Here is an 18809-nt window from a genome sequence, read left to right as displayed (position 1 = left end):
TAGTCTATGACTTTTTTGTTTTGCCTTCCATGGGTGTCTTTGGTAGTCCTGTTTATTTTACTCTGATTGTTACTTGAATTAATGACTTCATCCCTAACTGACAATATAAAAGTACCTTGAGCTTGCATGAGATAATTTATTTTCACTACTTCATTATCAACTTTATGATTCACTTCTTGCTTACACGTATCTTAATTTTTTACCCCATTCTTTATTCTCATGTTCAATTCTTTTCTCACAAGCCCCTATTGTAGTTTCAAGAAAATCAACCCTGGTCTCTAAACTTACGATTAATTTTTGCCATCTTCTTGTTTGTTGCTTCTATTTTATCAGCAAGTAATTTTTTCCCTTTCTTTAATTCTTTTTGCCCCTGTTCTATCTTTTCTTCTAGCCGTATTGTTAATTCTTTTTGCCCAGATACTATCTCCATTAATGTTTCAATCATACTTTTATCATCATCTTGTATAGGCACTGTATCAGCTGATGCTGTTCCATGGCTTAATCTACTTGTTCCAATTGTTGATTCATTAGCAATGGCGGTGTCAGTCATCACCTCTGACATCACCATTCACCATATTTAACTCACCATTAACATTCATGTCACCTACATCAGAATCCACCTCTCCAAATTCACTATTGCTACTATCTGAAATAATGTTTTCTTGGAAAACTTCAGTTTCTACAACAGATGGTTCTGGTAAATAGCTATCATTCATTAGATTTTGTACACTTTCCTCTTTACTTATATTACTAATTTCATCTGGCATGCCCTGTAATTGGCTTGCCTTTTCAGTTTCATTACCCTGAGGCTGCACTGTCTCTCTACTTCTAAGATTGTACCACGTTTCGCTTCCCCCTGATATTTTGTTATTAAAGAAATTATTACGAAACAACGTAACAATATTTTTAAAAAATCCCTATGGGTGTCAATACTACCTTCCTCTCACTAGCTGTAAAGTGAGTAGTGTACACGCTACCTTCTTCTCTGGTGTGATGCTGGTGCCCACTGCATTGTTTTTGTCGTATTGGATGTCTCCGGCTGCTGTAATCAACCACAGACCCCTATCTCTGCCATTCACTGATGTTGGACTGCAGCTGGCGGAGGCGACAGGTGTTGCTTCCACGTCATCCACCTTGCCTGCTGTACGCTGCTCTGCTAACTGCTCCCAGTAGTGTTGTTTCTCATAGCGGGGAAATAAAACATAATCCCTTTGGACTGCACACACACTTATAACTTAGACTTCAATTTGTGTCTTCACTTTCAACTATGTGACGCAGATTAATTAGCGGCATTTATAAACTTAGTTGCCTAACAGTTCAAAAAAACCTACAAAAGCTCAAACAGGATACAATTTCACAGTTCACACAGTGTCGCTTTTTGTCTTTTTCACGATTGATTCGTGCAGTTTTATGATAATCATTACAGTCCACTGTTCTCACTATGAATTTCACGTTTCACCCAGTTCACAGTTCTCATTAAGGGATAGTAGCCTCTTCTTTAAAAACACGTCCCCCACCAGAGGTGCCATGTATTAAATTGTGTGTCCTTTGGAAGTCAGATCTGGAAGATAGGGGAGATTTGGAAAGATTGAATAAGAGTTTCTAACCATTCTTTCCACCAACCTGATGTCATCTAAAGTTGTGTATCCAGCACATAAGACAGCTCGTCGGTCGTGAGATCTTCTTCGTCGGAGGCTGCTATGCTGTCATCTCAAACCTTTGATGGTGTTTTTTATGGGATGCCACTTGGCCAGGCAAGTATCTGTGTTTACAGAGGGCAAGATCTGTAGTACTGACGATGATGGTAGGAGACACTTCTCATTAATGTGTCATGTTTGGTTATTATTTGAATATTCACGCATTTTTCATTGTCTTTTACAACACTTCCCGACATAGCTTCCTTAATTGTACAGTAACTTTTCCACCCAACTTCCGATATAGAGTACGACGTGTCCGTTCCTCCAGAATGGCCAAAACAGAGTTACGTGTCTGGCTCTGAAGAACACCCAAAACAGAGTGACTAGCGCAGCTGATGTACTTCGTCTCCTAGGCACGCCAAAGCGACCCGAAGGTGTCTGTAGCACTTTGATTGCAATATTGTTACTCTTATGTTTCTCAAAACTAGTGAAATTTAATAAACAAAAACAATAGACTTGGAGGGTAACCATGAGAGATTGTCGTGCTAGAAACTGGGTTAAATACAATGAAAAGTATATAAATAATTAATAAGAAAAGTTAGACGTTTTGGCACCTAGCACCTGAATGTGCCGACCAATCAGAAGCAAGTTCAGTACCTTTGGCGGACTCTCCCATGGGACTGGTACATACTGTTAGAGATTAGATTAGTACTTGTTCCATGCCACTGTACCATCTGTCACTTGTTCCTCACTCCATTTTTGTACCGTATGCTATCTTACGTGTATCAAGCTGCATCAAGGTGGACTTCTAGTAAAATAAAATACTGGCGGCCACAGGCAGGAATGTCACAAGTGATGAAGTTATCCCATTTCAACAGGCCACTTTTAGGGAACATTGGAGCTGCTATGATCAGGTCTTAACATGGACAACTGTACTAGGAACTAGATTTGAAGGAGGTCTCAAATCAGCAGCAGTGTTTGTAGAGCTTGTGGCAGCTTATGACGCTGAGTGTGGGGAGGTATTGATGCCAAAAGTTTATTGAAACCACCCTATGTCAAAAGTTGGCTTTGTAGTAAACACTATGATTGCTGACAGGTGCTTTAAGGTGTTCCCGAAGAGAAAAGCTAGCAGATGGAGAACTCTTTACGTAATGATCTACCTCAGGGATCAGTTTCAGCCCCCATTCTGTTTAACATGTATATCTACATCTACATCTGTGCTCTGCAAACGACTGTGAAGCACATGGCAGAGGGTACGTCCCCTTGTACCAGTTATTAAGGTTTCTTTTCATTTGATTCACATACACAGCGAGGGAAGAACAATTGTTTGAATGTGTCTGTGTGTTCTAATCTTTCTCTCACTATCCCATGTGAGGGTTATGTAGAGAGTTATTGTATATTCCTAGAGTCAGCATTTACAGGCGGTTGTCGAAACTTCAATGTCAAGTGTCTACCAGTTCTGTTTTTTCATAATCTCTGTGACACACTCCTGTGCACCAAACAAACATGTGACCATTTGTGCTGCCCTTCACTGTATATGTTCAGTATCCCCCTTTGTTCCTATTTGGTACAGGCCCCACACACTTTAGGAATACTCTAGGACGGGTCTCGTGTGATTTGTAAGCAGTCTCCTGTGCAGACTGAACGCATTTTCATAGTATTCTACCGTAAACCGAAGTCTACCTCCTGCTTTACCCCCCAACTGAGCCTATGTGATCATTCCGTTTCATATCCCTACAAAATGTTTTGCCCAGGCACTTATATGAGTTGGCGGATTCCAACAGAAACTCATTAACTTTATTCTCATAGGATACTACAGTTTTTAGTTTTCTGAAGTGCACAGTTTTACAGTCTTGAATATTTAAAGCAATTTTCCAGCAGAACTTTGAAATCTTTTCAAGAGCTGACTGAATATTTATGCAGTTTCTTTCAGATAGTACTTCATTATAGATAATTGCGTCACCTGAAAAAAATCTGAAGCTACCATTAATATTGTCTGCTAGGTCATCAATATACCACATGAACAGCAAGTGTCCCAACACACTTTCTTGGGGCACACTTGAAATTAATTCTACATTTGATGACGATTCTGCATCAAAGATAATATGCTGCGTTCTCCCTACCAAAAAGTCCTGAGTCCAGTCACAAATCTCACTTGATACCCCATGGAATTATACTTTTGACAGAAATTGTCGGTGTGGTAATGAGTCAAATGCTTTTCGATAATCGAGAAATACTGCATCTTCCTGCCTGCCCTTATCCAAAGCTTTCGGTATGTCATGTGAGAAAAGTGCGAGTTGGGTTTCACATGATTGATGTTTTCAGAATTCATGCTAGTTGGGTTGGCATGGAGGAGGTCATTCTGCTTGAGAGACCTCATTATGTTTGAGCTTAGAATGTGTTCTAAGATTCTACAACAAATCGATGTCAAGGATATCGGATTGTAGTTTTGTGGATCACCTCCACTACCCTTCTTGTAGATGAATTGACCAGAGCTTTTTGCCAAGAACTGGGCACTATTTTTTGTTTGAGGGACCTATGCTAGATTATAGTTAGAAGAGGGGCTAACTCAGCCGCAAATTTGTTATAGAATCTCACAGGGATTCTATCGGGCCCTGGAGCTTTATTCGTTTGTAACGATTTCAGCTGTTTCTCAATACCACTGACATTAATACTTATATCATCCATCATTTCACGGTATAAGTATTAAATTGGGATATTCTCCAGGGTTTATCTTTGTAAAGGCACATTTGAAAATGGAGTTAAGCATTTCAGCTTTCACTTTGCTACCCTCAGTTTCAGTTCCTGCCTCATTCTCGAGGGACCGGACACTAACTCTGATTCCAGTAACAGCCTTTACATGTGACCACAATTTCTTTGTGTTTTGTGAAAGACCATCTGACAATATTCTGCAACGGTAGTCACTGAAGATTTCACGCATTACTCTCTTGACAGCCCAATGTGTTTCATTCAGCACCTCTCTATCTATAGCCCTTTGCTTTGTTTTATGCCCATTATGCAGTAATCTCTGTTTCTTTAGAAGTTTTTTACAGTTAACGTATACCATGGACGGTTCCTCCCATTACGAACTGTTCTATCAGTACATAGCTATCCAGTGCATGGTCAGTTTAAAAGAAAAACTTGAGCCATAGTTTCTTTACATTCTCCTGCCATGTGCTACTCATTCAGATATGACGCTATTGGTTTTTTTTTTTTTTTTTTTTTTTTTTTTTTTTTTTTTTTTTTTTTTTTTGCCTAGTTTACTGAACATGTACATCTTTCTGCTTGTTTTAGTTGTCCTTTGTATTTCGGTAATCATTGTTGCCTCAACGGCATCATGGTCACTGACATCAGTTTCAATGTGGACATCCTCAAAGAGGTCAGGTCTACTTGTTGCCATTAGCTCCAATGTATTTCCACCATGAGTGGAGTTTGTTCTAGGTAGTTTTCAGAGGAAGAATTTAATAATGTTTCAGAGGATGTTGTCATGCCCACCACTAACAAAACAGTAATTTCCCCAATTGATTGTTTGCTGGTTAAAGTCTTCACCGAAAATTACAGTGTGATTGGGAAACTTACACGCAAGTGATCTGAGGTTTTCTCTAAAGTTTTCAGTTACAGCAGGAGATGCTCCTAGTGCGTGATAGAAGACTCCAGTTATCATTTTGTGTCCACTCCCTGGTACTGACTCTTGCCCAACCAATCTCACATGCAGCTTAAATTTCGGTCTCACAATCTACTGCGACAAATACACCACCTCCATTTCCCAGTAGCCCATACTTTCGCTATACACTTAAATTTCCCCCAAAAATCACACTGTTATCAATTTCAGGTTTCACTCTGATTTCTGTACATATTATTGTGCGAGCTTTACTGCTTTTCAGGAGTGCTTCAAACTCTCGCACTTTGTTGTGAATGCTTTGGCAGTTAACCATTAGAATTTTAATACACTCACCTGTGAGAGGCATTTCTTTTGATCTTACACTGATACGTCTAGGTTTCCTACAGCTGTCATTATCTGGATTGGATGGAGAGTTGCCTAATCTAGAAAACCCATGTGTGCACCCCATACCCAGGCACATGGGTAGCAGCCTCTGGTGTGTAGTGCACATGTGACCCATTTACATGTCCTCAGTGGCACTTCGTGGAGTGCAGATCAAACGACCCTACTACGGGTGCTTTGTTTTATACAGCTGCATGTCTGTCCCTCTTACGCCGTCTCAATACTATCCACCGTCGTGGCATCAGTTTGGTCACTGGCGCCTTTTACACACTTCCGGTTGAGAGTCTGTATGCTGAAGCTGCTGAACTACTTCTGTCCTACCGCCCTGACTTTCTCCTCTGCAGATATGTATGCCGTTTGTCTGCCATGCGTGGCCACCAAACCTATGCCTCCTTCTTTGATCACTCCTTTGATTGCCAATATGGGGCGTGTCTCTCTTCTCTGTTACCTCCTGGAGTTTGTGTTCAGCTCTTGCTCCGGCAGCTTCACTTCACGCTACCTGCAACTTCCCCAGTGAGTGTGAACCCTTCACCACCTTGGCTTCATGTGGTGGCTGATGTTCACCTTGGCCTTCATTCGCTTCCTAAGGACACTACTTCAGGCTGGCTCTATCGCCTTCAGCTTCATGACCTTCGCACGGGACTTCTCGGTAGTACCTTGTACACTGATGGCTGTTGGACTGACCATGGTGTAGGTTGCGCCTTTGTCATTGGCACTGACGTTTTTCAGTACCTGCTTCCGGCACACTGCTCAGTATTTACAGCAGAGCTCTTCGCACCGTGTCAGGCCACAGAGTACATCCGCGACATAGAATTTTCAATTGTGCCATCTGCCCAGACTCTCTCGGTACCCTTCAAAGCCTCTTTGCGCAGTACACCACCCATCCCTTCGTGCAACGGGTCCAGGAAAACTTTCGTGTGTTCACTCTTGATGGAGGCACTCTGATGTTTATGTGGGTTCCCGGTCATGTCGGTCTGACAGGAAACGAGGCTGCTGGTGCTGCTGCCAAGGCTACAGCCCACTAGTTCTTATATTCCCTCTGATGATCTCTGTGTTGCCGTCTGTTAGGAGGTGGTGTCACTTTGGCATCGCCACTGATCCTTGCTTCATGGGAATAAGCTCCGGGTAAGCCTCTCCCGGCAGCTTGGACGACCTCCTCTTGGCCCTCCCAGTGAACGATGTGCAGGCTGTCAACCCCGTTTCACTTTTTATCTGTTGTAGCAATATGGCCATATAGATCTTTGCCCTCATCCCTGTTTTTTTTAACCCGTGTTTGTGTTTCACAGTTTTGACATGGACACGTATGACCCTAGTTATTTTTGTGCCATAAAACAAAACAAAATAAAACAAACTGAACTATTTAGGGCATCTGACAATGCTCATAGTTGTGGCACAAGTGTGGGAAGTTGCAACCCAGCTTGTCACAGAAGTTTCGAAGTCTCCGGTTTAGTTCTTCCACTCAACTCGGGACCAAAGGGCTACAATGCTGCAAATTGTGAGCATCATTGAAATTCCGTGCTGGGCTTCTCAACCTTCTATGCCATTTGCTGGAGAAAGTCCCAAGTATGCTGGAGAAGGTCCCAAGTATGATCTCGGATCTCAGATGACAGACATCATTTGTCTCAGTGTGTGCCACAATCTGCAGTTGCTTGCACCCTGTTCCCTCAGTGACTGCCAGAATAGCCTTTTCAACATGTTGGATGAAGCCCCCAAGCATATACACAGTGCACCTGTAGCCCTTTCCTGTCCCCTGCTGCCATTTCTTTAAAGGTCCACTGTACATGTGAACTGCTGATGATAATAGATGCATACCCCTCTTGTGTTTGCCACCTCTCGACACTGGACAACACAGGCTTCCGCAAAACAGATGAAGTGAGTCCCACTGGCTCAGTTTCAATGAAACTCAGCACCTTGAACCTCTTGATTAGGGTATCAGTACAACACCCTGAGTCCTCACTGAACCCCACCCACCCTATACAAGACGCTTAGATCTACCATTGAAATGCAGCTTGCAGTCAACCACTAACCAACTAGTAATGACAGATCCCATAGTTTCTCCAGAGGAGTACCACAGGTACATGACTCTCAGGAGCTCTTCCAACACAGTGACTCACATCAGCTGTCAGTTTTTTGATAGTAGTCAGGGCAATTTCCAGCTGCTTACAAATCTCAACCAACTTGTTCTGTGTTCAAGAACAGCATTCACAATGGAGCAGCATTTTAGCTGGTGCAGTGTGTTACAGGACAGTGAACAAATAACTTTAAATCAAGCAGACTGATTATCTTTTAATCTATTGAGCTAGAAAGTTGCTGATTCCCTATAAGAATTGTAACAAACACACAAAGCGAGATATCTATTCTGGCAACACAGAAATGTAGTAAAAATTACTAGTTTCCTAAAATCTTTTGGGGTTTATTGTAGTTGTTAGTAAACTCGAAAACAGGGTTAATTTACGATAAATATAGATATTAATAAGGGCTACTCTTTCTGTAAGGGAAAACTGAATGTAACACAATGTGGTAGACTATCTGCTACTGTAACTACATCACAAATTGCCAATTTACTACAGATTAGATTAGATTATGTACAGGACAACGGTAGCTTAAGAAAATTCTTAGAAATGAATGTTTGTTTGCATTGACATACGATGAAATTCAGGAGTGATCTATTTATTGGCAGTAACTATGAACCACATAAGTGGATTTGCTATGAAGTTAAGTTACATATCCAAAACACTCGTACCTGTAACTTACAAAAATATAATACATTAAATGATTTTGCAATTGTGAATGAGGACAACCATCAGCTGTAGAATGGAATGACGACAATGAAAATTTGTGCCAGACCAGGACTCAAACCTGGATTTTCCGCTTATTGTGAGTGGTCGCCATACCATTTGGCTATCCGTGCACGACTCAAGGCCAGATCCAAAGTTCCAGCTGTCGTCAATCGTGCATCTTTGACCTATACTCGTTCATCCATTATGTATATTCCCACACAGGTCAGATGTTGTACTTAAGTCGCAATCTTGGTATCAGCTGTGACTCGTACACAGATAGGTAAATGGTAATGCGACCACTCACAATAAGCGGGAAATCTGGGTTCGAGGCCTGGCTGGCACAAATTTTCATTGGTGTCATTCTATTCTACAGCTGAAGGTTGTCTTTATTCACGATATTGTGAATTCATTTAATGTATTTCATTATGTTTATAGTTGCCACAGCGCCTGTTCCTTTGGGCATGCATGCATATCCAAAGGAACTTCGCACTGTAATCAGAATAACACAGGCACTGAAATATCGTACAAAAAAATAAACTATTTCTCAAGTAACTATACAATGACATTGGAGAACAGTTATTTTGAATGGATATAGGCCCACTGTTCTCAAAAATTTTAGAAAGAGTACAAACAAGTTAAAGCCTATGACTGATGATAACAGAGTTTGTTGCAGCACTCACAAATGTTCAAATTTCACAATATATATTGCAGTGCAAATGGGTACTGATACAGTCAATGAAAGATTATCCAGAAGCATGAACAGTAAAATGTGCAAATGTAGAATTTCAAATCAGCACACACATCTTGTACATGTAATCTCACACAAAGGAAAATTCTGAGGTTGGCTTTTATATATAAATAAAAATGTGAATTGCACAGAGTTTCCACTTAGCTGTTTCTGTGCCAACTTCTATACTGGCAGGCCAAAGAAGAGCACTGTGGCGCAAGTTTATTTCGGTCAAAATCACTGAAATGTGCAGCACCGACAAAGCACACCTTCTTCCTGTTGCAGGTAACAGTATCTATGACATGTCAGACATGGACTTCATGAAAATCCTGTATGCAGATGACATAGCAGTAGTCTTCCAGAGCAAAGGCCTTACACATCACGAGAATGTGCAGACAGTTGATATGAAAAAATTTCCATAACTGGAGACTTCATCTTAACCAAAATAAAATTGAGGTGATTCCGTTTCATCTAAAAGATAAAGAAGTTCAAAGGAAACATATGTGTGACATATGACTGAATCAGAGTACTACGTACTACAATCACTTTTGTTCAGTTCTTGACATTCAGACAACAGTGAATCAAGTTAATTAAGAAACTTGGCTCAAAACTGAATCTACTTTGTGAGTGTGTCAGAAACAGTTGGGGTGCACACGCTAATCGTCTGTGCTCTGCTGCACTCATTCTCGTGCATTCTGCTGGCGAATTTGTGCTCTTGTGTGGAAAAATGGCAGCCACACAATGAAAATTGGTGTGAAGTGTACTGAAGCCATGAGGGTTAGCTCTGGGACTGGTAGGTCTACCCCCAATCAGTGGTTACCTGTCCGAGGTAATATTGCTCCACAAGCTCTAAAGGAGAAGAGCTGCTAAGCCCCAATCAGTGGTTACCTGTCCGAGGTAATATTGCTCCACGACCTCTAAAGGAGAAGAGCTGCTAAGATAAACTTGCTCGAGAAGATTGCACCTCATAAGAATCCTCCCTTGTACAATATCCTTCGAGGTCCACCATCTCACCACCTGAAATCCCATAAACGTCCTAGGGTCTATTCAGAAATCGTCCTCATTCGATACGACCGTCGAGTGGTGTCAATGCTGGAATGAACGTCGGCCCAGCAGTGCTCACCTGGTTTTAGATTTAGACCGACAAAGGACGTCACCCTTGACCCTAAAGCAAATATTGCGCCGAACCTAGTCAATGCTGAGCCACATTAGGAGGGGACGAGGGAAGGAAGTTTCCATTCGTTTGCTGGCCGTGACTGTGGAGTGGAGTAGCAAACAATAGAACACATTTTTAAAGGGTGCCCACTGCAAGCATTTGACGGTGACTGGAGGACTCTACACCAGATGACTCGATGTGCTCTGGGCTGGTTGGCACATTTGGACATTTCCATTTGCTTATAGGTACTTTTGTGTACTTCTGAAACCTTACAAAAATATATATATACTAGTAGCATATATATATGCTACTAGTACCATAAGTAATGCAGTTCAGAAACTGTTAAGTTAGTATAACTTCTTTTAACTGCTGGTGGTTTCAAATTTTTTTTTTTCCAAAATATTTATGTGCAGTTGCTTTATATCAACCTAGTAAAAAACTGCATTCCCACAGTAAATGGACTGTGATCAGTGCCTCTTTTTATTACACAGTATCACATGATAAATGATTTCTGGTTTGTGAATACTAACGATGAACATTGCTATTCATTTAGTCAATCTAAACCTACTAAAAGGTATGGGCCTGTCACATTCGTGTAGGTTATTAAGTAATTGTAGACTTAGATGGTATAGTTTTGAATCTTCAGCGGAGATGATAAATTCATTATTGCACACAATTATTCTGAAACAGTATACTCATTTTCATTGGTTGAACTTTAATCGAAATGTGTTAAAAAAGGGGAAAGAAAATTCTCAGAAAGCCTCTTCAGGATAGGTTGAGGATTACAATTAGTTCAGAGTTTTTTTTGTTGCATGGTAAGTTTACAGTCAATAAATTGAGAGGTAGTCTAGTGCACATATTGTCTCGAGTTGTGTCAGGCATATTTGTGTACAGTATCATACTCTCACCTCTCGATAAAAACGTGTTGCCAGACATCAACCTCTTAAACATCATAATGGTACATCTGAGCTGCCCAGTACAGGTGGAACTGAAGAAAGTGACTGCATCTTGTGTGCCTGCTGGAGTGGCCGTGCGGTTCTAGGCGCTGCATCTGGAACCGAGTGATCGCTATGGTCGCAGGTTCGAATCCTGCCTCGGGCATGGATGTGTGTGATGTCCTTAGGTTAGTTAGGTTTAATTAGTTCTAAGTTCTAGGCGACTGATGACCTCAGAAGTTAAGTTGCATAGTGCTCAGAGCCATTTGAACCTCTTTCCCCCCCCCATCTTATGTAGCCCCAGAAGCATTCTCTTGCACACGAGGTACAGGCAGTAAATTCATGCATCGAATTATCAAGGTTAATTGTGGGTGTGTTGGTGAACAATAAGGTCTGTACCACAATTGGAACATTGAGAACAACCCGAATGTGTCTGTATAACTGGAATGCACTTTGCACCGAAGATTTATTTTACCTAAGAGAACATATATTTTCCAAAGAAATTGGAGGAAAAGAGTGCAGTTGTATTTATCATTAGGTTTCACTGATTAACAAAAAGTCAGTAAAAATGGCTGCAGTGGACGAACAATCATCTGAGTTGACTTTACACGGCGGCACGTACAAGTGTGTTACGGGGTTGTTCGGTTGACTCATATTTGGATAATTGAATCTGTACTGTATCCTAATTTTTTGGTGGTTATATTGAAAGTAACCTGAACTGAATAATGCAGATCTTTCTTCTTTTTTTTTTTTCATGAATAATATAGAATTTTGAGGCCAAAATGTAAAAAAAAGGTGTCTTACATTTCCTGTTTTCATTCAGTAACGTCCTATGGTATATTCTATGGCAACGAACCATTGAGGAAAAAAGTGATGTTTATTTCTTTTTTAATTATAAAACTGACTTGTACCATGTCATAGAGAGAGTTGCAGTTATGATCCACAGAACATGCAAGTAGCTAATCTGTTGAGTCTGACCTCAGCAGCCAGAGACTGTGATTGTGTATGTGAGTTGTGTTTGCATGAATGTGTGTATATGTTGTCCAATTCTTAAGGAGGTCTTTTGACCGAAAGCTTACTTGTGTAGCAGTCTTTTCGTTGTGCCTGTCAGCGACTCAACTTCTCCACTATATCTCTGTTGATACATTGTGGACACTGAACAGCTGCTGGTCAAATATTTAATAAGGAAAATCGTCAAACAACCATGTTATTTGAGAAGTTATTTTATTGTATTTTATTTTCGCAATCAGTTTCGGCAATTCAATATGTCACCGTCAGGCCCCGTATGCACCTGTATATAGACATTCAGATGTATCAATATTGGCATAATATGAATTCATACATCCAAACTAAGCAGAGTATGTGTGTGTAGGTCTGGGATCTGAATTTCAACCAAATTTGACATGGGAACAGCACACTTAATTTGTATTAAGACTGTGGGATTGTAAATTCAGAGCTCTAATAGGAGTGTAGATACAGACAAAAATGTTTCTTTTCAGACCCTGGTGTACAGTATGATTGGTGTGTTGTGTGGGAATAGTATCGCCTTGCTTCATTGAACTGTATTCCTGAGGCTACAAGTGCCAATGAGCATGGCTGGGGATGGGTTGAGATGAATAGAGGAAGGGATGGACAGTGAGAGGGGAGGAGGGGGAGATGTATGAAGCAGATGGAAGGTGTAGAGTGGTGGTGGGCAGCTGCAGAAGGAAGAGGGAGAGGCAGAGACGGAAAGAGAGAGGGCGAGGAGGGTACGGACAGAGAGAGGGGGTGGAGGAAATGGACAGAGGGGAGGAGGAGATGAAGAGGCCGAGAGATTGGGGAGAAGGAAATCGACAGATGGAGGTGGGAGGATGAAATGGACAGACAGAGTGACAAAGAAGTGCACACAAAGAGGCACAGGAGGAGGTGTGTCGAATACACACGCCGAACAGATATGTGCGCAAAGCTGTGGGGAAAAGGCTAGTTAACTATTAAATCTCTTTATACCTTGGGTGTCATCTTACAGTGTCTTGCATTGCTAAAAGGTGAAGATGCTCGGTGTTGATGAGTGTTTATTTAATGATCAGTCCGCTATTCGAAATTTGTTACTGCTTCTGATTAGTTTTTATTTTCTCATACTCTAATGTCATTCCTTTATACTTCAGGCGAAGTTCTACCGGCCACGGGAACACACAGAGGAGTGGTTCAACTTGTTCGTGCTGCACCAGAACCGTGCAAACCGTGGGCCCAACAACTTCATAGCAGAGTCCGCCCTGCCAGACTTCCTGGACCTGGTACTCTGGGGCCACGAGCACGAGTGCCGCATCGCACCCGAGCAGGCAGAGGGTGGCAACTTCTACATCACACAGCCGGGTACGTCCACTTTCGGTTCTTCCTCCACCTCCACAAACTACTTTTTGAAGGGAACACATCGGGCTGGTCTCTTGTTTCCTGTAAGCTCTACCTGGCTTCATTAAAGGCCTTCACAGCTACATGTGTACCAGTGTGGTGTATAATGACGAGTAGGGACTCTGGCCTTAATTTGGGGAAGAAGTTTCTGAGAACGTACGTGTGGAGCACAGCATTGTGTGATAGTAAAATGTGGACAGAAGAGAATAGAAGCATTTGAGATGTGATGCTACAGATGAATGTTGAAGATTAGGTGGGCTTATAAGGTAATGAATGAAGAGGTTCTGTGCAGAATCAGAGAGGAAAGGAGTATGTGGAAAACAGTGACAAGGAGAAGGTACAGGATGATAGGACTTCCATTAGGGCATCAGGGAATGATTTCCACAGCACTAGAGGGAACTGTAGAGTACAAAAGCTGTAGAGGATGACAGAGATTGGAATGTATCCAGCAAATAATTGAGGACATAGGTTGCAAATGCTACTTTGAGATGAAGGTTGGCACAGGAGAGAAATTCCTGGTCAGCATCAAACCAGCCAGAAGACTGATGACTCTAAAGGGTCTCAGAAAAAGTATCGGTATTTCTTGATATCGAGTCCTTTCATTTTTATACTGATACATTTTTACTCGCCACTTTGTGGGTGATGCTTTTACTCGTACCAACACTATAGCTATTATCGTATCAAACTATCCTAGTAGTGCTGTGTTACATTTTCACTATGTACCTAAAATTTTGACTATGTTATTCTTTCAACAATTGTGTGCAGGTGGTAAAGTCAGCATACGAAACATTTGTGTCAGTTCATTGATCGTGGCAATGTCTCTCTGCAGTTCATTCACTTGGAGTCCTGTCATTTTTCGTGGCTCGTATTAGTTGTTTGCTTTTATATTGTCATGTAAAACGGCTTAGGTGAAGAGTTACTGAATTAACAGACAGAATGGTATCCAGTAAGAGTGAAACTTGGCAGTATTTTGATAAACTGATAATAGTGAAGTGAGGTGCAAAATTTGTTACCAAAATTTTTAGTCTTCAGGAAATACTACTTAGAAGAAGGGTGTAAATCAAGAAACATTGTTTTTATATAGTCGGTAGCTTTCATTTTCTTTCAGTACTGTTGTTATAACACTTCTCTATACTTTCTGTTCAATTCCGTGTCTCTAGTGAAGAGGTGGGTGGTCCTCTGGTTACAGAAGTTGCCCTGCTGTGTTTAGACAGGTTCCTTAACACTCATGCTGTGATCTACACAATAAGTTATATGTGTGAAATTCTACAGAGATTATTCAAAAGATTTTTTCTCTCATTCTAGCTGCAGTTTATCATGGGTCGGTGGATTAATGTAGGATATCAATAAATTGGAAAATAGTGCAGTCAAATGGTGTCGCATTTGATGTTAGTAGTGCAGTATATAATAAGATGTTGTTGATTCAGGTGGCAGAGGGCAGGAACTTCATATAAAGGCAGTCGGCAGTGTGTAGTGTTAAGTGTTTGCATATGCCTTTACTGCAAATAGGAAACAGACATGTACAAGGAAATTGGACACTAATCACCAAATCACCAAGAAGTTGAACCATTCCAATAGTGTCTTTGATAATGGAGAGAATGGAAAATACGGGTAAAGTAGAAAATTATCTGAGACATCGAAATGGTAACTTTCACTAAAAGCGAGGGCCACAAAGTGTAATTACGTCAAGAAATTACTGCTGAAACCTGCTCTAACACCAAAACGTAAACAGACTTCATTAGAGTTTGCTGGGAAAATATGTCATGGACTTCAGAATGGGATAAAGTGATCTTCATTGATGAGAAGTAGTTCAGTTTATGGGCTGGATGGATTTCAGTACTATTATCATGATCTGAGAACAGAACAGCAGGTAAGAATGAGCAGAAATTTTGGTGATGGAAGTTTTATGATTTGGGCAGCCTTCAGGACTAAAGATAAATTGTGCATTAATTGACTTTAAATTGTGCATTAATTGACTGAACACTAGAATTAATTCTTAACATGTACGGAACTAATTGGAATGTATGAGAACCTAGGCGACGAAAGTCTTAACATTTCAACAAGATAATGCATCTGTGCGCGTTTCTACTAAAACCAAAAAGTGGTTTGAAGATGAAGATGTCTTGCCCTGGCCAGCATGTAGCCTGGTTTTGAGTCCTGTCAAAAGCCTTTGGGGAACAGTTGCAAGGCATGTTTGTTGCAACGGTAATCAATTTGAGACTGTACATGAGCCGAAAAGAGTGATACGAGAGGAGTTCATCCCGCACATGGATCGTTTGTGAACGCATGCCCCTGTGTGTGTGTGTGTGTGTGTGTGTGTGTGTGTGTGTGTGTGTGTGTGTGGCTGTAATAGAATCCAAGAAGACCTGCAGGTGATTGATGCAGGGACTTTGTTGACCCTCAGCATAAGTAAATAGAAAGTACTGCACATAAAAAGGTGAAGGGATCCATTTGTAGTGACGTAAAGTGGAATTATCACTTAAAAGTAATCTGAGGAGAAGCAGACTCTGGCTTGAGATTCATTGGAAGAATCTTAAGGATATGTAATTCGCCTGTGAAAGTAGTGTACATAACACTTCTAAAACCAATTTCTAACTACTGATGATAAATATCGTGGCCTCACCAGATTTAAGTAATAGAATAGAAGGAGAAAGAAGACCAGACAGAGACACATTTTGTCGTAGGATCGTTTAGTCGGCATGAGTGTCTTGGAGATTCTCAACAGACTTCGGTGACAGACACTGAGAGACCCGTGCATCACAGAGAGATTAGCTGTCGAAGTTTGAGAGAACGTGATCCAAGAAGAGTCAGGTGACGTATTGCTTTTTCCACATGCGTCTCATGAAATGATCACTACGTGAAAAATCGGAGAAGTTAAAACCAGTAGGGAGGTTTGTGGACAATCATTATTACTGTACTTTATCTACGTTTTGAACAGGGAAGGCGGGAAAGATTGCAGTATGGGAAGTTCCCTGTGCCACATTTTGAGTCAGTGGCTTGTGGAGTTACAGATGTAGGTGCGAGCTCCCTCTGTTACAGCTGGCTAGGTTTCAGTACTTTACAGTTAACCAGTAGAGTACAGTTGACCGGTAGAAAGGTTCATGTGTGTATTCTGTCACTTTTTGGGAGTGCATCTGGGATATTATTAATTCTTGTGCCGATATTTCAGCTCACGACCTTTCAGTTGATCTCGAGTTGAGTCACTTGCCAGATTTTCGAAGGACTTCACTCAGTGGAGTGGTCGTGCATGCACAGAGGTGACTGTGTCGGTAACGAGAGTGTCAGTTGTAGAAAGAATTTGACATGTAGTATTCAGTTAATTATTGTGGGTGTCATGTCAGAATGCAGTGAAGACTTAGAACAGTATTTCCTTTTAGAGTGCAGATGTGAAATGCTCTCCTGAAAAATGACAGAATATTTGATCTGCCGATGAAAACTTCGAGAAACACAAGTTCACATCTATTAATCGTATTTGCACCATGTCCTGTGTGCCTTAAAAGGATAAGGTGGCAGTTGGAATGTTGTAAGAAAGTACTACAACAAATCACTGGTTTATTTGGAATGAGAAAAGTTAAATTCCACTTTTTAGTGTTCATTCTTGCATCACAACTCAATACTTCCAACAGTTTGCAGTCACGTCTGTATCACTAAACTACTGCCCATTGCTGGCCCACTTACAGGTAGTGCATCTGACAGCTTTCAGGATAACAAAAATGTGGTTTTCAGTATTTTGCATTAATTATCGACAAAATTCAAAATGCTGTCATAAGCTAATTGTTAAAAGGTATAATCTATGTTAAAAATTTAACACAATTAGCTAAGTATTACAGTGTTTGCCTGATGGTGTGCATATGCCTCAACTTCTTTTGGATGAAAGTATTTGAGAATGAAAGCACTTATCACTTGCAACAAACTTAATGCACTTTTTGAAACTTTTTCTCACTGACACACTCCACCAAATGATGAAAGAAAGGTTTACGGGTTACTAAATTTCCACTGTTCATGCAGTAAAATGACAACATCAGGCGTGACTTTTTAATTACTTCTTTATTACTAACTCTGTTTGCAACACAGTTTACAAACAGTATTGACTTGTACCAACTGAATGTACTTGCACAATTATATCATTGCACGACACTAGTTTGCGAGATATGATATTGTAAACATTGTAATGTGTGATAACCTAGCTTTTCCTTAAAGTGCATAACACATTACCCAGTTGATATTCATGCAGCGTCTCATATTGAGAGCACTTAGCAGCTTCTAACAAATTATAAGCAGAGTTTCCGACCTTTTCTAAACTTTTTCTCTCGTACATGTTTACAGTGCAGATATGTAACACAGTAACTAATTTATAATCAGACATTTGAAGCTGTTTTACACGTGGGAGTTTGATTCTTTAAAGATATGGCTATTACTGGTACATTCTATTTGGAAATCACTGTTCTGTCTTTCACAGACATTAGTATGTTACTTGAAATATAAATTCAGCTCTAGAAAGGCTCTTCCTCTCCGTAGCAGAGTGTGTGGTGTTTTGAAACTTTCTGCGGATTAAACCCGTGTGGCAGACTGGGACTCGAACTTAGAAGCTCGGCTTTTATGGGCGATGCTTGACTGAGTGCCTCTCTTGTAGAGTCCACTGTGGAAAGTACTGCTGTGAGGTCAGGTCTTACAAGGTACAGGATACAGGTTTTGGAAGTGGCTTGTGGAGTAGATGTAGGTATGTCATGCCAGATAGCTCAGTCAGGTGTTGCCTGTGAAAGACGAGCTTCAGATTTCAAGTCCCAGTCTGGCACACGGTGTCAATAGTGTCTTCGAGTAATATATCTGCCTGTAAAGGTAAAGTATTATAGTGGCCCTTTTTTCTGATCTGTAGATTTTTGGAAATGTTACCCAAAGCAGAAAAAAGAACTGAGAGTGAAATTGCTTTTCTCGAATTTTGCAAAATGTAGAATAGTGGCTATTTGGTGCACTTTGGGGAAGAGGATTGAAAAACTTGTCACTTACTATCTTCCGTAAATATTGGTTCTACATATTACACAGTCTGACTTCCACATCGAAATTTACTGATGGTCAGTTTCACATGACAAGCATCTACGTCTACAGCTACATCAATGTATGCACTCTGCGAGTCACCAAACAGTGCACGGTAGAGAGTATCTTGTACCACCACTAGTAATTTC

The 18809-nt window shown here is 40.8% G+C and overlaps 1 protein-coding gene across 1 annotated transcript in view; it reads left to right on the top strand.

The window, feature by feature from the left end:
• LOC124717105 (double-strand break repair protein MRE11) overlaps positions 1-18809 on the top strand; it is a 138624-nt gene that overhangs the window by 27375 nt on the left and 92440 nt on the right. The window contains exon 5 of the mRNA XM_047243815.1: positions 13383-13590. Within this exon, the coding sequence (XP_047099771.1) occupies positions 13383-13590 (208 nt within the window). The remainder of the gene's footprint in view (positions 1-13382; positions 13591-18809) is intronic.

Source organism: Schistocerca piceifrons, chromosome 9 (genome assembly GCF_021461385.2).
Source record: "Schistocerca piceifrons isolate TAMUIC-IGC-003096 chromosome 9, iqSchPice1.1, whole genome shotgun sequence".
Classification (NCBI taxonomy): domain Eukaryota; kingdom Metazoa; phylum Arthropoda; class Insecta; order Orthoptera; family Acrididae; genus Schistocerca; species Schistocerca piceifrons.
The sequence above is the reverse complement of the archived record's forward strand: the minus strand, read 5'-3'. Positions and strand labels throughout refer to the sequence as shown.